General features: G+C 35.1%; 1 protein-coding gene across 1 annotated transcript in view; it reads right to left on the bottom strand.

Annotated features, from left to right (window-relative positions):
* KLHL4 (kelch like family member 4) overlaps positions 1 to 22384 on the bottom strand; it is a 121836-nt gene extending 99452 nt beyond the window's left edge. Inside the window, 2 exon segments of the mRNA XM_015084587.3 lie at positions 21867 to 21963; positions 21966 to 22384. Of these exon segments, the coding sequence (XP_014940073.3) occupies positions 21867 to 21963; positions 21966 to 22284 (416 nt within the window). The 5' untranslated portion in view covers positions 22285 to 22384.
* Positions 22385 to 22862: the final 478 nt, after the last annotated feature.

The raw sequence follows: 22862 nt of genomic DNA, 5'->3' as shown, positions 1-22862 counted from the left end.
TCCAGCTTTATTTTTCTTTTTCAAGATTGCTTTCACTATTTGGGATCTTCTAGAGTTCCTAACAAATTTTAGGATTGTTTGTTCTAGTTCTATGAAAAATACTATCAGTATTTCATAAGGATTGCATTAAATGTGTAGATTGCTTTGAGTAGTATAGACATTTTAGCATTATTTGTTCCTCCAGTCAATGAGCATGTAATGTCTTTCCATTTATGTCATCTTTAATTTCTTTCATCAGTGTTTTACAGTTTTCAGAGTACACATCTTTCACTTATTTGGTTAGGTTTCTTTCCAGGTTTCTTAATATTTTAAGTGCAATTGCAAATGGGATTGTTTTATTAATATCTTTTTCTGATGCTTCATTATTAGTGTATAGAAGTGCAATTGATTTCTGCACATTGACTTTGCATCCTGTGAATTTACTGAAATTATTTATTAGATCTAGTAATTTTTTGGTGGAGTCTTTAGGGTTTTTTTATACAGTATCATGTCATCTGCAAAGAGTGAAAGTTTTACTTCTTCCTTAACAATTTCTTTTTGTTGTCTGGTTGCTGTGGGTAGGACTTCCAGTACTATGTTGAATAAAAGTGGTGAGAGCGGACATTCTTGTCTTGTTCCTGACCTTAGAGAGAAAGCCTCAGGTTTTTTCCACTGACTATGATGTTCATTGTGGGTTTTTCATACAAGACCTTTATTATGTTGAGGTGCATTCCCTCTAAACCTACTTGGTTGAGGGTTTTTATAATGAATGGTTTTTGTACTTTGTTAAAAGCTTTTACGGCTTCTATTGAAATGATCATAAGATTTTTATATTTTCTCTTATTGATGTGATGTATCACATTCATTAATTTGCAGATATTGAAAAATCCTTGCATCCTGGAAAGAAATACCAATTAATCACAATAAATGACTTTTTTAATGTATTGTTGGATTTAGTTTACTAGTATTTTGTTGAAAATTTTTGCATTGATGTTCATAGGAGATATTGGTCTGTAGTCATCTTCATGTCATGTCTTTATCTGCTTTTGGCATCAGGGTAATGCTGGTCTCATAGAATGAATTTTTAATGTTTTCTTTATCTTCTGTTCATTGGAATAGTTTGAGGAGAAAATACATTAATTTTTCATTTTTATTTTTTATTTTTTTGGAAAAAAATTTATTTAAATTCTATTTAATTAATATACAGTGCAATACTATTTCAGGAGTAGGATTAAGTGAATCATATCTTACATGCAATACCCAGTGCTTAATCATAAGTGCCTTCCTTAATACCCATGGCTTATGTAGTCCATCCCCCACTCACCTCCCTCCATCAACCTTCAGTTTGTTTTCTGTCTTTAAAAGTCCCCCATGGTTTGTTTCCCTCTCTCTTCTCCCCACCATATGTTCATCTGTTTTTTTTTCTTCTTAAATTCCACATATGAGTGAAATCATGTGCTATTTCTCTTTCTCTGGCTTATTTCGCTTAGCATAATACACTCTAGCTCTAACCACATCATTGTGAATGGTAAGATTTCATTCTTTCTGATGGCTATTATTCCATTGTGTGTGTGTGTGTGTGTGTGTGTGTGTGTGTATAATCTCACATTTTCTTTACCCATTAATCAGGAAAAGGAAACTCGGGCTCTGTCCATAGCTTGGCTATTATTGATAGTGCTGCTATAAACAAAGTAGTGCATGTACCCTTTGAATGAGTATTTTTGTATCCTTTGGATAACTACCTACTAGTGCAATTTCTGGGTTGTAGGAGAGTTCAACTTTTAACTTTTTGAGGAACCTCCATACTGTTCCCCAGAGTGGTTGCACCAGTTTGCATTCCCACCACAGTGCCATTCTGACAGATGTGGTGGTATCTCATTGTGGTTTTCATTTGCATTTCCCTGATGATGAATGATGTTGCTCATCTTTTCATGTATCTGTTAGTTATCTGGAAATCTTCTTTGGAAAATTGTCTTGAATAGATGACACTAACTCTTAAATCTTTTTTAAATGTTTGGTAAAATACATCTGTGAAGCCATCTGGTCCTGGAATTTTGTTTCATAGCACTTTTTTGATTACTGATCAATTTTGATGCAAATAATTGGTGTTCAAATTTTCCATTTTTTTCTTGTTTCAATTTTGGTAGTTCATGTTTTTAGGAATATATCCACTCCTTTAAGTTTGTACAATTTTTTCCATATAATTTTTCTTAATATTCTCTTAGAACTGTAATTTTAATGTCAGTTTGCATTTCTTTTTCATTTGTAACTTAGCTTATTTGATTCCTTTCTCTTTTTTTAATGAGTCTGGTTGCAGGTTTATCAATGATTTTTTTTCAAAGAAGCAATTCGTGGTTTCATCATCTGCCTTATTTTTGTTTGTTTATCATTTATTTTTTCTCCAATCTTTGTTATTGCCTTCCTTCTTCTGCTTTGGGGTTTTGTTTGTTGTTTTTATATCCTTTAAGTGTAAGGTTAGGTTGTTTGTTGTTGTTATTGTTTGTTTGTTTTTTGAGACTTTTTTCCTGCTTCTTACAAGGTTGTGTTGCTATATACTTTCCTCTTAGAACTGCTTTTGCTGTATTGTGAAGGTTTTGGACTGTTTTTTTCATTTTCTGTTGTTTCCAGGTACTTTTTTATGCCTATTTTATTTTTTTGCTTAACCCATTCATTGTTTAGTAACATGTTATTTAACCTTCATATATTTTTGGTCTTTTCAGATTTTTTTTTCTTGTGGGTGATTTCCAGTTTCATAGTGGTGTGGTCAGAAAAGATGCATATGGTATGTCTTCAATAGTTTTCAACTTGCTGAGACTTGTTTGTGGCCTAATATGTGATCTGTTCTGAAGAATGATCCATGTGCACCTGAAAATAATGTGTATTCTGTTTTTTTTTCAGATGGAATGTTCTGAATATATCTGTTAAATCCATTTGTTTCTCTGTGTCATTAAAGGCAATTGTTTCCTTGTATATTTTCTGTTTAGATGATCTGTCCATTGATAGTGGGGTGTTAAAAAAATCTAGTATGATTGTGTTACTATCTATTAGTTCCTTTATGTTTGTTATTAACTGTTTTATGTATTTGGGTGCTTTCATGTTGGATACATAAACACTTACAATTGTATCTTCTTTCTGGATTGTCCCCTTTATTATGATATAGTGCCCTGCTTTATCACTTGTTACAGTCTTTTATATTTTCTTATTTAAAAAGATAATGTTTATTTTTGAAGAGGAGACAGAGCACAAGCAGGGGAGAGGCAGAGAGACAGGGAGACACAAAATCCAAAGCAGGCTCCAGGCTCTGAGCTGTAAGCACAGAGCCCAACACAGGGCTTGAACTCAAGAGCCGAGAGATCATGACCTGAGCTGAAGTCAGATACTTAACTGACTGAGCCACCTAGGCACCCCCACTTGTTACAGTCTTTGTCTTAAAATATATTTTGTCAAATATAGATATTGTTAACCTGGACTTTTTTTTGACATCCATTTCAATGATACATGTTTCCCCATCCTCTCACTTTCTATCTTCAGGTGTCTTTAGGTCTAAAATGAGTCTCTTATTGACAGTATATAGATTGTTTTTTATTGTTATTAATTCTGTCACCCTGTGTTTTTTAATTAGAGTATTAAGTCTATTTATATTCAAGGAAATTATTAATAGATATGTATTTATTGCCATTTGTTCCTTTTTGTGGTTCGTTTCTATAGTTTTTCTCTTACCCTTTTTTTCTTGCTGCTTTTCATGGTTTGCTGGGGTTTTTTTAGTGGTGTACTTGGATTCTTCTTTCTTTATTTTATACTTATATTTTACTGGTTTTTGATTTGTGATTAGCATTAGGTTTGTATATAACATGTATACTAAGTTGATGGTCACTTAAGTTTGAACACTTTACTCCTCTACATAAAATAGGTAGTATATTATGTGATATTTTATATCTTTTTATTTTGTGAATCCCCTTATTTTACAGGTATACTTATTTTTCATACTCTCCTTTAAGCTGCATTTTTATACTCAAATAGTCCTCTGTAATATTTCTTGTATTTTGGTGTAATTGTCATGGTCTCCTGTAGTTTTTGTTTGAGAAAATCCCTTTTCATTTTTTTTTCTGAGAAACTCATTAACTACTTTTCTATTATAAATGATGCCTTGCTGGATAGAGGGGTTATTTTTTGTTTGTTTGTTTGTTGTTTGTTTTTGGCTTAAGATTTTTCCTTTTCAGCACTTTTAATATATCATATTTTCCTTTCTGGAATGCAAAGTTTCTGCTAAAGAATGTGCTTATAGACCAATGTGGTTTTCCTTATATGTAACTATCTTCTTTTCCCTTTCTACTTTATTTTTTTTCTTCATCACTACTTTTTGCCATTTTAATTAGTGTGGACCTCCCTGTGTTGAGTTTTTTTTTTTTTTTTTTTTTTTTTGTGGGGGGAGGGATATCTGTGCTTCTAGATCTGGATATCTGTTTTCTTTCCCAAATTGGAAAGGTTTTCAGTTATTATTTCTTCAAATAAAAGTTCTGCCCCCTTTTATCCTTCTTCATTTTCTAGGATCCCTATCATGCAAATGTTATTATTCTTAATGGAGTCACTGATTTCTGTAAGACTATGCTTAATTTGCATAATTTCCTTCTCATTTGCTCAGTTTGGTTACTTTCCATTATTCTATCTTCAAGGTCATTAATTCCTCTGTTTCATCTTGCCTATTTGTTCCATCAAGTGTAGTTTTAATTTCATTTATTGTGTTCTTCATCTCTAATTTATTCTTTTTTGTCTCTTCCTAAGGGTCTTGCTGATGTCTTCTACTCTTTTTTCAACTTCAGTGAGTATCTTTATGAACTTTGTTTTAAGTTCTATATCAAGCATATTACTTATATCTGCTTTGCTTAGGTCTGTTTCTGTAAATTTGTCCTATTATTTCATTTGTGGCATATTTCCCCATATCCTCATTTTGTCTATGTCTCTATCTGTTTCTCTGTGTTAGGAACATAGCTATGTTTCCTAATCTTGAAAGTGATGGTCTTATTAAGAAGTCTTATAGCAGCATGCAGTGCGCTGTTCCCTACTTCCAGAAACTGGAGCTTCAGGGAATGACTCCTGTGTGTGTTGTGTGTGCCTTGTTGTGTTCTGGCTGCCTTTTCCTTCAGTCTGGTTTTCTGCAGTAACTCATTGCCTTTTATGGGCAATGTTTGGTCCCTAGGAGGTGTAAAGTGCATTTTAACAAGGTACAATCTGGTCTGCTTGCTAAATGACCTGGAGCCCCTGATGCCAGGATAGGTTGGCTTAAGCAGATCTTCACAGCATGTGTGGGTGGTGCATGCATTTTACAAGGTGCACCTCAGGCTTCTGCAGCTTCCACTGCTGCCATCATAGGCATTGCTGTGACCACTGCAGCCACTAGGATTGATACCCCACATAAGACATGGGTCAAGAGATGGGATGTTGGTAAGGTGCGTGCTTGTTTTCTGAGGGAAAATCCTCGCAGCCTTGAGACTGAGGAAAGGGTGACTGGAAAGTGTTGATCAGCTAAAGGGTGGGAGGACAAGACTTGGTGCAAGCATGTTAGGTAGTGGTTATGGGCATAGTGCTCATTCCTGCAGGTGGCTGTGTGTTTTTCCTGAGGGGTGGGAAAGGAAAATGGACCCACTAGCACTTTTGTTCCTCGCTGGGTCTCTCTGATATCGCTATCTCTCTGGGACATGCTGTGTAATGAGTAAATCACTCTCACTCCCATGTGTCCCAGGCATTTGGTTCTATGTTGTATATGCTCAGGCTGTTTGGCATGTTGCATCCTTAAGAACAGGGACTCAACTTACTAGGCCTCTCAGAGCTCTGCAAAAGCCAAGCTCACTAGTTTTTAGAATTCCAAGCTTTAAGTCTCACTGGTTATAAAAACTCATGAAATTCATCCCCTCTCACTTTCAAAGACAAATATTATGGGGTTTGTCTTCCATATGAGATCTATTTCTTGACCTTCACTGTGCTTCCAGCTCCCCCCTGTCTATAAAGGGCCACAGTCGGTTGAGGTCTCAAATCATATATCCACCTTTCCTACTTTCCTTGATGTAGCCTCTTCTCTACTTTTGGTTGTGGAGTTCATTCTGCCCATCTTTGGGTCATCTTGTGGGTTGTTTACCATGATGTGAGTGTTCACAGGTGCAGAGCTAATAACAAGCTGTTAAAAATCATAAGGGACAGAAAACCAGCCAAAAGGACAAAACAGAAGAATTCCCCTCAAAAGAAATTCCAGGAAGAAGTGACATCTAAAGAATTGATCTAAACAGATATAAGCAATATAACGGAACAAAAATTTAGAATAATATTCATAATATTAATAGCTGAGCTTGAAAAAAAAGCATAGAAGACATCAGAGAATCTCAGCATAGAGACATGCAGAGAATCTCAGCATAGAGACATGCAGAGATCCAGTAACTAAAAAAGTCATGATGAATTTAAAAATGCTATAAATGAGGTGCAAAATACAATGGAGACAGTCACAACTTGGATTGAAGAGGCAGAGAAGAGAATAGGTGAATTAGAATGTAAAAAAATTGGAAAAAGAGGAAGTTGAGAAAAACAGAGATAAAAAAATTCTGGATTATGAGGGGAGAATTAGAGAACTAACTGATGCAATTCAACAGAACAATGTCCATATCATAGGAATTCCAGAAGAAGAAGAGAGAGAGAAAGGGGCTGAAGGTGTACTTGAACAAATCATAGCTGACAACTTCCGCAATCTGGGAAAGAGAAACTGAAATCCGTGAGACACAGAAAACTCCCTTCAGACGTAACTTGAATCGGTTTGCTGCACAACATATCATAGTGAAACTTGAAAAATACAAAGATAAAGATAATTCTGAAAGCAGCTAGGGATAAATGGGCCTTAACATACAAAGGTAGAAGCATAAGGATAATAGCAGACCTAGCTACTGAAACTTGGTAAGCCAGAAAAGAATGGCAGGAAAACTTCAATGTGATGAACAGGAAAAATATGCAGCCAAGAATCATTTATCCAGCAAGCCTGTAATCAGAATAGAAAGAGAGATAAAGGTTTTCCCAAACAAACAAAAACAGAAGGAATTCATAACCACTAAACCAGCCCTACAAGAGATTTTAAGGGTGATTATGTGAGTATAATGTTGCAAGGACCACAAAGTACCAGAGACATCACTATAAGCATGAAACCTACACATAACACAATGACTCTAAACCCATATCTTTCAATAATAACACTGAATGTAAATGGACTAAATGTTCCAATCAAAAGATATAGGCTAGCAGAATGGATAAAAAAAAAAAGACAAATCTATTTGCTGTCTACAAGAGGATCATTTCAGACCAGAGGACACTTTCAGATTGAAAGTGAGGGGATGGAGAACTATCTATCATCCTACTGGAAGTCAAAAGAAAGCTGCAGAGCCCTACATATATCAGACAAACTACTTTTAAAGTCAAGTCTGTAAAAAGAGATGAAGAAGGGCATTATATAATAACTATAGGGTCTACCCATCAGGAAGAGCTAACAATTATAAATGTCTATGCACTGAATTCAAAAGCACCCAAATATATAAATCAATTAATCACAAACATAAGCAAATTATTGATAAGAATGTGGTGGTTGCAAGGGAATTTAATACTCCACTTACCACAATGGACAGATCATCTAGACACAGAATCAGTAAAGAAAAAATGGTATGAATGATACACTGAACCAGATGGACTTGACAGATATATTTAGAACTCTACATCCCAAAGCAACAGAATATACTTTCTTCTTGAGTGCACATGGAACATTCTCCAAGATAGATCACATACTGGGTCACAAAACAGTCCCCAATAAACACAAAAGAATTGAAATCATACCATGCACACTTTCAGATCACTATGCTATGAAACTTGAAATCAACCACAGGAAAAAGTCTGGAAAACCTCCAAAAGCATGGAGGTTAAAGAACATCCTACTAAAGAACAATGCGTCAACCAGGCAATTAGAGAATAAATTAAAATGAAAATTCAACAATCCAAACCCTTTGGGATGCAGCAAAGGCAGTCCTAAGAAGAAAATACATTGCAATCCAGGCTTATCTCAAGAAAGAAGAAAAATCGCAAATAAATAATCTAACAGCACACCTAAAGGAACTAAAAGCAGAATAGCGAAGACAACTGAAACGCAGCAGAAGAGGAGAAATAATAAAAATCAGAGCAGAAATAAACATTATAGAATCCAAAAAAGAAAAAAAAAAACAGTAGAACATATCGATGAAACCAAGAGTTTTTTTTTTTTCAAAAATGAACAAAATTGATAAACATCTAGCCAGGTTTCACAAAAAGAAAAGAGAGAGGACCCATGTAGATAAAATCACAAAAGAAAATGGATTTATTACAAACAATCCCTCAGAAATACAAGAAATTATCAGGGAATACTATGAAAAATATGCCAACAAACTGGACAACCCAGAAGAAATGGACAAGTCCTAAATATCCACACACTACCAAAACTCAAATGGGAAGAAGTAGAAAATTTGAAGACCCGTAACTAGTGAAGAAATTGAATCAGTCATCAAAAATCTCCCAACAAATAAGAATCCTGGACCAGTTGGCTTCCATGGAGAATTCTACCAGACATTTAAAGCAGAGTTAATATCTCTCCTTCCCAAGCTGTTCCAAAAAATAGAAACTAAGGAAAACATCTGGACTCATTCTATGAAGCCAGCATTACTTTGATTCCCAAACCAGACAGAGACCCAGAACAAAAAATGAATAAAAAGAACAACAGGCCAATATCCCTGATAAATATGGATGCAAAAATTCTCAACAAGATTATAAAGAATTAAATTCAACAGAATATAAAAAGAATTATTCACCATGATCAAGTGGGATTCATTCCTGGGGTGTAGGGCTGGTTCAATATTCGCAAATAAATCAATGTGATACATCACTTAAAAGAATGGATAAGAACCATATTATTCTGTCAATAGATGCAGAAAAAGCATTTGAAAAAATACAGCATACTTTCTTGATGAAAACCCTCAAGAAAGTTGGGATAGAAGGCATATACTTAAACATCATAAAAGCCATTCATGAAAATCCCACAGGTAATATCATCTACAACAGGGAAAAACTGAGAGATTTCCCCCTGAGATCAGGAACACGACACAGATGTCCATTCTCACCACTGGTGTTTACCATAGTATTTGGAAGTCCTAGCATCAGAAATCAGACAACAAAATGAAATATAAGGCATCCAAATTGGCAAAGATGAAGTCAAACTCTCTCTTTTCACAGATGTCATGATACTTTACATGCAAAACCCTACAGAATGTACCAAAAGTCTGCTAGAATTAATACATGAAATCAGCAATGTTTCAGGGTAGAAAATCAATATACAGAAATCTGTTGCATTTTTATGCACAAATAATGAAGCAACAGAAAGAGAAATAAAGAAATGGATCCCATTTACAATTGCACCAAGAAACATAAAACACCTAGGAATCAATCTAACCAAAGAAGTAAAAGATCAGTATGCTGAAAACTATAGAAATCTTATGAAGGAATTTGAAGAAGATACCGAGAAATGGAAAAAAAAATTCCATGCTCATGGATTGGAAGAATAAATATTGTTAATATGTCAATACTTCCCAAATCAATCTACATATTTATGCAATCCCAATCAAAATTGCACCAGCATTCTTCTCAAAGCCAAAACAAACAGCCCTAAAATTTGTATGGACCTACAAAAGACCCCGAATAGCCAAACTAATATTGAAGAAGAAAAAAAACAAAGCAGGAGAAAACACAATCCCAGACTTTAGCCTTTACTACAAAGCTGTAATCATCAAGAACGTATGGTATTGGCACAAAAACAGACACAATGGAATAGAATAGAGAACCCAGAATTGGACCCACAAATGTATGGCAAACTAATCTTTGACAAAGCAGGAAAGAACATCCAATGGAAAAAAGTCTCTTTAACAAATGGTGCTGAGAGAACTGGACAGCAACATGCAGAAGAATGAAACTAGACCACTTTCTTACACCATACACAAAAATAAACTCCAAATGGATGAAGGACCTGAATGTGAGACAGGAAACCATCAAAACCCTAGAGGAGAAAGCAGGCAACAACCTCTTTGACTTTAGCTGCAGCAATTTCTTACTCAACATATCCCCAAAGGCAAGGGAATTAAAAGCAAAAATGAACTATTGGGACCTCATAAGATAAAAAGCTTCTGCAGTGCAAAGTAAACAATCAACAAAAATAGAAGGCAACCGACAGAATGGGGAAAGATATTTGCAAATGACATATGGGAATAAGGGCTAGCATCTAAAATCTATAAAGAACTCACCCAGAAAACAAGTAATCCAGTGAAGAAATGGGCAGAACACATGAATAGATACTTTTCCAAAGAAGACATCCAGATGGCCAACAGACACATGAAAAGATGCTCAACATCACTCCTCATCAGGGAAATACAAATCAAAACCACGATGAGATACCATCTTATGCCAGAGTGGCTAAAATGAACAAATCAGGAGACTCTAGGTGCTGGCGAGGATGTGGATAAACAGGAACCCTCTTGCACTTCTGGTGGGAATGCAAACTGGTGGAGTCACTCTGGAAAACAGTGTGGAGGTGCCTCAAAAAATTAAAAATAGAACTACCCTATGACTCAGCAATAGCACTGCTTAGAATCTACCCAAAGGATACGGAAGTTCTGATGCATAGGGGCACTTGTTCCCCAGTGTTTATAGCAGCACTTCCAACAATAGCCAAATTATGGAAAGAGCCTAAATGTCCATCAACTGATGAATGGATAAAGAAGATGTGGTTTATATATACAGTGGAATACTAATTGGCAATGAGGAAGATGGAAATCTGGCCTTTTGCAGCAATGTGGATAGAACTGTAGGGTATTATCCTAAGTGAAATAAGCCAGGCAGAAAAAGACAATACCGTACGTTTTCACTTGCATGTGATTCTGGAGAAACTTAACCAAAGACCATGGGGGAGGGAAAGGCGGGAAAAAAAACAAAAAAGTTATGGAGAGGCAGGGAGGCAAACCATAAGAGACTCTTAAGGACTGAGAACAAACTGAGGGCAGATGGGGGGTCAGGGAGAGGGGAAAGTGGGTGATGGGCTGGAGGAGGGCACTATTTGCGATGAGCACTGGGTGTTGTATGGAAAATAATTTGTCAATAAATTATATTAAAACACAATGATGTGAGTGGTATCCAGATGTATCCAGGGGATAAGATAAACTTAGGGTCCTCCCACTCTGCCATCTTCTCCTACTTTCCCCACGTCTGATAGTTTTAAGAAACATGATCACTGGTTTTGCTGTCTCCCAGTGCAAATTATAGACATATGTAAAATTTGTGTCAATATATTGATTTGGAAAATGCCATGTTATTTTACTGTGTTTCAGAGTAAAACATTACATAACGCTTTTTCTTTTAAATATCAGTAATACCTGTGTCATCCTAAAACAGCAGATAAAACAAAACTACTTGATTTAATTTTCTCTCTTTTAGTTACTTTTCCTTAGGTAGTTCTTTTTAAGTCTTTTTTAAATTTTCTTTTTTCTCTTTAAAACCTTATATATTGGCTACCAGGGCTGTGATTTTTTCATTCTATTTTTTATTTTATGTACATATATGTGTACACACACACATGCATATATATGCATATGTTTACATATATTATATATATTTGTAATATATATTTTATATATATATATATAAGTTTCATAGGTAACATACCATGCAATATTGGTTTCAGGAGTAAAATTAAGTGATTCATCACTTACATACAATACTCAGTGCTGGTCACAACAAGCGCCCTCCATAATACCCATCACTCATCTAGTCCATCTCCCACCCATTTCCTTCCATCAACCTTCTGTTTTATCTCTATTGTTAAGAGTCTCTTGTGGTTTGTTTCCCTCTCTCCCCTTCCCTATCTTCCCATATGTTCATATGTTCTGTTTCTTAAATTCCACATATGAGTGAAATCATATGGTATTTGTCCTTTTCTGACTGACTTATTTTGCTTAGTATAATACATTCTAGTTCCAACCACATTGTTGCAAAGGGCAAGATTTCATTCTTTTCAATAGCTCTGTAATATTCATTATATATATGTCACATATTCTTTATCCACTTATTAGCTGATGGACATTTGGTCTGTTTCCATAGTTTAGCAATTGTTGATAATGCTGCTATAAACATTGGGGTGTATGTATCCTTTAACAAATAGTAACTGCAGTCCATATCATCAGGATAGAGCCAGAAATTGCATACAGGTTTTAGATATTCTCATAATTTTAGCTTTCTTTCCTAGGATTGCCTTTAGACTGTTTATTATGTTGTTGCCAATGTATAGGAAAAAGCCCACTGCTTTTGATTTAATATCCTTTAATCAGTTGACAAAGAACAAATTAAAGAAAACAAACAACAAAATCTTACAACTACATAATCTTCTAGTATTGACTTATGGAATCTACATACTAAGATAGCACTTGCTAAAATATTGTTTTATAGAAAAATTGTGATAGTCTAAAAATTGTATAGTCTCCATAAAGCCCACACCCAGTTTCCATTGTTATTAATAACTTACATTAGTATGGCAATTTTGTTACAATTTATTAACCAATAGTGGCACATTATTATTAACTTAAGTCCATTTTTTTACCCAGATTTCCTCAGTTTTTAACTAAGGTCTGTTTTCTCTTCCACATCCCATTTATTTTTCATGTCTTCTTAGGGTCCTCTAAACTGTGAAAGTTTCTCAGATTTCCTTTTTTGATGATATTAGTAGTTTGAAAATTATAGACCAGGTGCTTTTTAAATATTCCTCTACTAGAATTTGTATGATGTTTTTCTCACGATTAGCTGGAGAGGTTATGGGTTTTGCGGGAGGAGAGGACAGAAGTGCCATTCTCATCACATCATACCAAGTGTACACACTGTCAAAATTACTAAGCACTTTTGATGTTAAACTTGCTTACCTGGCTCAGGTAGTATTTGTCAGGTTTCTTCCTTGTAAAATTACTACACCAATGCAGTGGTTCTATACTGTATCACTTTTAAGAAAGAAGTCAATATGTACTGCCCACACTTAAAACACAGTATTCACCTCTACCTCCTTGAGGGCAGAGTATGTACATAAATACTATGGAATTTTTTTGCATAATACATTTGTCTTTTATTTATGTATTTATTTATTTATGTACTTACAAATTTTTTTTATTTTGGTTTATAATCAAATACAATTTTATTTTTTTGCTAACATTGTTCTAGCTTTGGCCATTGGGAACTTTTATAGTTGGCGCCTATGTCCTTTAACATGACATAGCCCCATCATTATTTTTTGAGGACTTTCTTCTTTTATGGCACTAAAAAATGTTCCAGATACATTTTATAGAATATTATATTTCAATCTGAGTGTTTTTATTATTAAGGATCTAGTGTTCCCCACTCCTCTACCTTGATTTGTTTTTCATATTATTCAAATATAAGAATTTTACGCTAATATACATAAAGCATTGGAAGTAATTTTTACTTACAAAGTCATAGGAAAGTCATCAACAAGATTGCTATCAAGGAGATGTTTTACAAAAATCAGAAAGAATACATAGAAGTTTAAAAGATAAACTTTAAATTAAAATAGTAAGTGTCTGAACATTTAGGCAATGTGGTACAGGTTGATATACTTAATATGTTGTTCTTGAAGCCACATATTAAATAATACCATACATATTGAGTCTTTCATTTCTATTTCCAAATGCAGAAATGAAATAGGTGCCTTTCTTTTTTTTAATTTTTTTTAATGTTTATTTATTTTTGAGACAGAGAGAGACAGAGCATGAACAGGGGAGGGTCAGAGAGAGAGGGAGACACAGAATCCGAAGCAGGCTCCAGGCTCCGAGCTGTCAGCACAGAGCAGGATGTGGGGCTTGAACTCATGGGCCACGAGATCATGACCTGAGCCGAAGTCTGACGCTCAACCGACTGAGCCACCCAGGCGCCCGGAAATAGTTGCCTTTCAAATGTCAGAAATAACAACTATAGACATGCTTAATTATGGTATTTAAAGGAACATGGAACTAACATATTGTTAGATCCTTACACTGAAAGGAGTCCCAATTTTTCCAAATTATAATACATTTTAGTTAATGTTAACTTAAATATATATACAATATCACACTGCTAGAAATGAAACATGAGGACCATGGAATGAGGCTGCAAGTAGCAAAGATTTAAATCAAGATTTAAAATCAGATATTCCATCTATAAAATGGTTTGGAATCATTGCATTAATTTTAAATTATTTTTTAAAATACTCTAAATTTAATAAAGCAATTTAAAAATTTGTATAATCTTATACCATACATTCTAAACCATATGCCAAGGGATTTAACCATAAACTTTCTATAAACTACAAATTATAGTTTGTCCCTTATTTTTTCCTTTGAAGTAACAGTTTCTACTGAACAATTCAGTGTAAAAGAGTTTCCTAAGTGAAATAAATTAGATCAAGGAAGACAAATACCATGTGATTTCACTCATAAGTGGAAATTAAAAACAATTTAAAAAACAAAAATAAGAATAGTTGTCATATAAGAAGCCTGATTATAACATACTGTTAAAATATTTGTTTCGATTTTTAGAATGCTAGGGATGAAATAAAGGAAAGAAAGAACACTGAGCAACATAGTTATAATGAAGCACAGATGTAGAGTTAGTACACAACTAGAACAAAAAATGATAATGACAAGCATACTAGTATGTGCATACTTAACAGTGTGCGATCATGATACAGTGCTGTTCCTAAATGAAGTACTAAATTACAACTCAATTACATAGGAATGTTTTGGGGCTTTAAAATGATCAAGCCAAGATATTAATATAACTATTTTTTTCTTTCTCCAAATTTTTATTTAAATTCTAGTTAACTTATAGTGTAATATTAGATTCAGGTGTACAATTTAGTGATTCATAACTTACATATAACTTTAATACTTTGCTTTTAATATCTGTTTTAGGAATAATTGTATGTTATTCATTTATGCTGCAATTTAATAATTTAGCTCATTCTCTTAATTTTCTGCAATATTTGTAGAAAGCAGGATGACTTAGATACCCTTACTTTTCCCAGAAAGTCACAGCCCATCTTGTAGTAGTATGATAATTTTCCACACAGACTGCTATGTTTGTTTGTTTACCACAAGAGGGAATGCGAGGCTGTTGCCAATATCTCCGGAACCTTTCCTCCTGTGTCCCCAGTCTTGTTGAAGAGAAGCATGAGAGAATCAAGACATATAAAGTTCCTTCTCAAACTCTCCTTAAGACATAATACAGAATAGCTAATATGACATTAATAATCCATAATATTTTAATTAATAATTTCCTTAACACCTTTTCTTTTGTTTAAAATATCCTTGGCACATCTATAAAACCACTCTATTTAATTTAAGAAAATATTAACGTTCTACTGTAACCAAAGAAAATTTAACAGAACATTTCTTTAGAACATGAAACATATCAGAAATAAAAAAGAAATTTATATATATATAAAACATTCTTTGGTGACAATTTATATTTGACATTTTATCCAGCATGTTTCTATCAACTAATTTATTGTAAAAATACACTCATGTTGGAATATCAATTTAGGAATCTTTAAAAAATTTTATCAGGAGGTCACAGAGGATAATTTAAATTTCTCTACCACAGAGTCAAATGCATTTAATATTAACCTCCAAATTCAGCAGTTCTTAAAATTGTAATTCATGGTGAAAAGAGATCAAAGGAAAATATGCTGAATGGGGGAAGGGCCAACATGGTGGAGAAGTAAGAGGATCCAAAGTTCCCTCGTCTCACAAACAAAGCAGAGTTGAAGCTAATGGACTTTGAAATCTGAGAGTATGGGAGGAAGAGATTGTATCTTCCAGGGACACACTGGGACAACGTGACAAGGCATAGAGCTACTTCAACAAACAAACCAACCCACACCAACTGGAGGGGTCAAAACATCACGAGTAGGGAGATGAAGTAACCAAAGTCACAACAACAGAGATCAAGTAACAATCTCCACAAAACACATCTTGCAAGGCCTGGCCCTGGACAATGTATAACCCCTTTTTAATATAATAATTCTCGCAGGTGCAGGATACATAACAAGCTTTTAAAACCCATTAGGGACAGAAAATGAGTCAAAATGATGAAACAAAAGAATTCTCCTCACAAGAAATTCCAAGAAAAAATGACAGCTAAAGAACTGATCAAAACAGATTTAAACAATAAAAATGAACAAGAATATAGAGTAATAGTCAAAAGATTAATCACGGGGCTTGAAAAAAGCATAGAACAGCAGAGAATCTATTGCTGCAAAGATCAAGGAACTAAAAAATGCTCATAATGAATTTAAAAAATGCTGTCAATGAGGTGCAAAATAAACTAAAGGTGGGACAGCCAGAAATGAAGAGGTAAGAGGGGAGAATAGGTGAAATAGAAGATAAAATTATGAAAAAAAGATGAAACTGAGAAAAAGACAGATTAAAAAAAAATTCTGGATCACAAGCAGAGAATTAGAGAACTAAGTGACTCAATGAAACAGAACAATATATGTATCATAGGAGTTCCAGAAGAAGAAGAGAAAGACAAAGGGGCTAAAGGTGTGATTGAACATATCATAGCTGAGAACTTCCCTAACCTGGGAAAAGAAACAGACATTGAAATCCAGAAGGCACAGAGAACTCCCCTGCGACATAACTTGATCTTCTGCATGACAAAGCATAGTGAAACTGGCAAAATACAAAGCTAAAGAGAGAATTCTGAAAGCAGCTGGGGATAAATCGGTCTTTACCTACAAGGGTAGACACATAAAGGTAGTAGAGGACCTATCTACTGAAACTTAGCTTGCCAGAAAGGAATGGCAGGAAATTTTCAATGTGTAGATTAGGAAAATTCTGCAGCCAAGAATCCTTTATTCAAAAAGCCTGTCATTCAGAATACAAGGAGAGCAAAAGGTTTCCCCGCCAAAACAAACAAACAAACAAACAAAAAAACCTGAAGGAATTCATCACCACTAAACCAGCCCTATAGGAGATCCTAAGGGGGACTCTGTGAGTGAATGTTGCAAAGACCACAACACACCAGAAACATCACTGCAAGCATGAAACCTACAGATAACACAATGACTCTAAACCCATATCATTCAATAATAACACTGAATGTAAATGGAATAAATACTCCAATCAAAAGACATAAGGTATCAGAAGGGATTTAAAAAAACATGACTCATGTATTTTCTGTCTACAAGAGACACATTTTAGACCTTAAGGCACCTTCAGATTGAAAGTGAGAAGATCGAGAACCATCTATCATGCTACTGGAAGTCAAAAGAAAGCTGGAGTAGCATACTTATATCAGACAAACTAGTTTTAAAATAAAGGCTGTAACAAGGGATGAAGAAGGGCATTATATCACAATTAGGGGGTCTATCTATCAAGAAGACTGAACAATTATAAATGTTTATTCACTGATTTCTGAAGCACCCAAATATCTAAAACAATTAATTGCAAACATAAGCAATCTTATTGGTAAGAATGTGGTAATTGCAGGGGACTTTAATACTCCACTTACAACAATGGACACACCATCTAGACAGAAAAACAATAAATAAACAATGACCCTGAATGATACACTGGACCAGATAGACTTGACAGATATATTTAGAACTCTGCATCCCAAAGCAACAGAATATACATTCTTCTTGAGTGCACATACAGCATTCTCCAAGATAGATCACATACTAGGTTACAAAACAGCCCTCAAAAAATATAAAAGAATTGAGATCATACCACGCACACTTTCAATCACAATGCTATAAAACTTGGAATCAACCACAAAAAAAGTTTTAAAAACATCCAAATGCATGGAGGATAAAGAATATCCAACTAAAGAATGAATGGGTCGACCAGGCAATTAAAGAAAAAAGAAGAATATCTATCTATCTATATCTATCTATATCTATATCTATATCTATATCTATATACAAATGAAAATGAAAACACGACAGTCCAAACCCTTTGGGATGAAGCAAATGCAGTCCTATGAGGAAAATACACAGCAATCCAGACCTATCTCAAAAAACAAGAAAAGTCCCAAATATAAAATCTAATAGCACACCTAAGGAACTAGAAGCAGAACAACAAAGAAACCCCAAATCCAGCAGAAGAAAAGAAATAATAAATATCAGAGCAGAAATAAACTGTATAGATTCCAAAAAAAAGGGGGGGGGGAGAGGAAAGGAAAGGAAACAAACAGTAGAACAGATCAATGAAACTAAGAGTTGGTTTTTTGAAAAAATAAACAAAATTGATAAACCCCTAGCCAGACTTCTCAAAAAGAAAAGAAGACCCAAATAGATAAAATCACAATAAAATGGAATTATCACAGCCAATCCCACAGAAATACAAGTAATTATCAGAAAATACTATGAAAAATTATATGCCAACAAACAGGAAAACCTGGAAGAAATGGACAAATTCCTAGACACCCATACATTATCAAAACTCAAACGGGAAGAAATAGAAATTTTGAACAGACCCATAACCAGAGAGGAAATGGAATCAGCTCCCAAAGAGCCAAAGTAATATTGAAGAAGAAAACCAAAGCGGAAGGCATCAGAATCCCAGACTTTATCTTCTACTACAAAGCTATAATCATCAAGAGAGTGTGGTATTGGCACAAAAACAGACACATAGACCAATGAAATAGAATTGAGAACCCAGAATTGGACCCACAAATGTATGGCCATGTAATCTATGACAAAGCAGGAAAGAATATCCAATGGAAAAAAAAGACAGTCTCTTTAGCAAATGGTGCAGGTAGAACTGGACAGCAACAGGCAGAAGGATGAAACTAGACCACTTTCTTACACCATACCCAAAAATTAACTCAAAATGGATGAGAGACCTAAATGTGAGACAGGAAACCATCAAAACCCTAGAGGGAAAGCAGGCAACAACTTCTTTGACCTTAGCTGGAGCAATATCTTACTCATCACATATCCAAAGGCAAGGGAATTAAAAGCAAAAATGAATTATTGGGACCTCATGAAGATAAAAAGCTTCTGCACTGCAAAGGAAACAATCAACAAAACTAAAAGGCAACCAACAGAATGGGAAAAGATATTTGCAAATGACATATCGGACAAAGGGCTACCATCTAAAATCTATAAAGAATTTACCAACCTCCACACCCAGAATAAAAATCCATTGAAGAAATGGGCAGAAGACATGAATAGACACTTTTCCAAAGAAGACATCCAGATGGCCAATAGACACATGAAAAGATGCTCAACATCACTCCTCATCAGGGAAATACAAATCAAAGCCACACTCAGATACCACCTCACACCAGTCAGAATGGCTAAAATGTACAAATCAGGAAACTACAGATGCTGGCAAGGATGTGGAGAAACAGGAGCCCTCTTGCCCTATTGGTGGGATGCAAACTGGTGCAGCCATTCTGGAAAACAGTGTGGAGGTTCCTCAAAAAATTAAAAATAGTGCTACCCTATGACACAGCAATAGCACTATTAGGAATTTACCCAAAGGATATAGGAGTGCTGATGCATAGGAGCACATGTACCCCAACGTTTATAGCAGTGCTTTCAACAATAGCCACATTATGGAAAGAGCCTAAATGTCCATCAACTGATGAATAAAGAAGATGTGCCTTATATACTCAATGGAATACTACTTGGCAATTAGAAAGAATGAAATCATGCCATTTGCAGCAATGTGGATGGAACTGAAAGGTATTATGCTGAGTGAAATAAGTCAGAGAGAGACAGATATCATATGTTTTCACTCATATGTGGATTGAGAAACTGAACAGAAGACCATGGGGGAAGGAAAGGGGAAATAATAGAAACAGAGACAGAGGGTGGCAAACCACAAGAGACTATTAAATACAGAGAACAAACTAAGGGTTGATGGGGGGTGGGGGGGAGGGAAATGTGCGATGGGTATTGAGCAGGGCACTCGTTGGAATGAGCACTGGGTGTGGTAGGTAAGTCAACTTGATAATAAATCATATTCATAAAAATGTGCTGAATCTAAAAGCATATATTACATATTATTTTTAAAGTCCAATTAGTTGTACTAAATACAACCTGCTATCCCAGCAGTTATATAGCATTTTCTTGCATAATCACAAATTATTTAGGAAATTCATATATACACACTTTACTTCTTATAGTGTCTGTATCACAAACAACCTAAAATTATACTTAAAGTCATTTCACAAAGTCTTTTGCATGTTTATATTTCACTAAGAAGATTGAGTTTCTATAAAGGCATTATTTTTCACAGTTGTCATTTGTCATAATGTTATATTGTTTTTTCTACTGACATTACATAAGGAAGGAAGGAATTGTCAGGCAGTTTTATGGAAAGAAAAACATATCTAGAAGCAAATTTGCTGGTCCTTCTCCTCTCTAGTTATGTAGAGACATAGTACATCAAATAAACAAAGATTATTTCCGAACAATAAGCATAGCTTCATGTTGAAATGTTACATAATTTAAAATATATAAAAATACTTATTTTTTATGGTTCTTTTTCACTTTAATTACATTGCCAAGATTATCAGTTGTGTCTACAATATATGGGGAAATAAAATCTGATAGCATAAAAGAAAAAAAAAAGGTAAAAATCTACTAGGTTAAGTTATTGTTATGCCCAGAATTCGTGATCCCCAAATACCGCCAGGGACCCGAGTCCGATGTAAAAGAAAAAGAGCCTTTATTCGAGCTAGCTCGAGCTCAATCCCCTACCTGCACCGACGCAGCGGTGAGATACTGGGGAGAGAAAGTGAGTTTCAAAAAGACAAAGGTTTTATTGGGGCCTAGGGGCAGTTGGTGAGGTAATGGCTGTGGCCTCAGCCGATTGGCTGGGGAAGGGTCCGAGTCCTGTTAGGCAGGTGAGCGGGAGGTTACTCAAGGGGAGGAGGCGTGGTCAAGGTGAAGGACACAGAACAAGATGGAGTTGGCCGGCGTAGGCCCGCCCTTTCAGTTATATTGGACAAGATTGGCATACAGAACGTAGTTTTCTCTTTTTCAAACAGTTAGTGGGCACAAAAATGAAGACATAATCAAATATTTTATGAACTATACTGAAGCTATACTTTATTATCACTTCTTATTTCATTTTAATATCCTCAAATAGCTGACGTGTTCCATTTCGAAGTCTACGATCTCACTGATATAAGGACCATTTCATTACTTGCTTTAGGTCAAATATTTTCATGGTTATAAACTATGTATGAAACAAATACAACTTCAAATAAATTTCAAATGCCAAAGGAAGCGGCTCTGTACTCTCATATAAAGATAATGTATTTATTTAGTGTAAATACAGAAACTATGTACTATAGAACAGATAAGAATGTGCTGAGCACTTAGAGCTTTTATTTTGTCAAAATTGGCCTACCTCACAAAGTCAGAGTTTCTAGTCATGTAACTCATTATACTTGCTTAGAGAATCACAAGTATGTGAAGCTCCAAGCCACAGAATATATTTACAAAAAGTTAGTAATTTTAATAAATACCTCTTAGCCCTAAAACAGAGATCTTAACAGAATTGGAATGGAATCAGAAAAGTAAACTCACAACCCTAAAACATATTTCCCTTTAATTATCAAAACTTATGAATTATTGCTTTTTTCCTTTATAGACTTAGAGGAAGGGAGTTCTTGTAAACGTTGATTGGCTGCATACAAATTCAGAGATAATTATAGCACTTTTATTTAAACACTAAATAAGAGTTGAAGAGTTAACCTATTCTATGGCTTTCAATTATGCAATTGAAAATTCCTACCTCACTGTAGAATCTTCTGTATTATCAGCAGCAATCATCTCCAAATCTTTAAGTGTTTCTCAGGCTTCTTTAAACAAATTCCCTTCTGGAACTGCATAGGAGTAGCTTCATTTGCTCGAAAACGTTCTATCAGGTTTTGTGAGTGCCAATTCTGAAAGGCTCTTTGATGGTCAGGGGCTAGTCCTGTCACTGATGTTAGTATGTTGGGATGGAAAGGATTGTTCCTTTTTTTCAGTCTGTTTCTGTCCTGAGAGTGGTTGTTCAATGTGCCCTGAACCAGGGTCCCTCTAAGCTCATATCCTTCCTGCTGAAGGCAGTTTCCAGTGTGGGAGGATCCTTGAGAAGGATGACTAAACCACCTCCAGTGTAGCCTTAGGATCTGTTTCACATCAAATTCTTTTTTGCCAAACACTGACATTGTTGCTGGAGGAAAGACAAAAGCCTTCTCTCACAGAAAGGAAATGGAGCCTTTGTTACCTCCTGTTTCCCTGCCTCTTCTGTAGAACTAACAAAAGCACAAGTGCTGAGAGCAGTCTTTCTTGCTTCCCTCCCTTCCCCCACTGCCTGTGGTGGTGTCCTGTGAACATTTCTAGCTTTCTAACTGAAGCAGAAAACTTCAGCTAACAGTAGGTGGGAAGTCACACTGACAGGATGATGAGATCAGATCTTAAAGTAGTAAAACAGCTTAGCACAGGAAAGCAGCTACCCCAACACACTGCAGCTGCTGGATTTGCATGCTCACAGCCCTCCCACCTCGATTTGCAAATCTAACCCAGCTTCTTCTTCCTTACCTGAATTATATTAGCTGTGGCTTAAACCCAGGCAAGTGAACAAAAGCAGTATTTAAACTCACTTCCTTATAGATTCCTTCTACTCACCCCTGCCAGATTCATTCCCCATTAGTGCACTTCTGAAAATGCACTATTTTGTCCTACAAGAATTTGTACCAAGGGATTTATTATGATCTTTTTTTTAGGTACTCATGGAAATTTTAAT

Source organism: Acinonyx jubatus, chromosome X, assembly GCF_027475565.1.
Source record: "Acinonyx jubatus isolate Ajub_Pintada_27869175 chromosome X, VMU_Ajub_asm_v1.0, whole genome shotgun sequence".
NCBI classification, from domain to species: Eukaryota; Metazoa; Chordata; class Mammalia; order Carnivora; family Felidae; genus Acinonyx; species Acinonyx jubatus.
The sequence above is the reverse complement of the archived record's forward strand: the minus strand, read 5'-3'. Positions and strand labels throughout refer to the sequence as shown.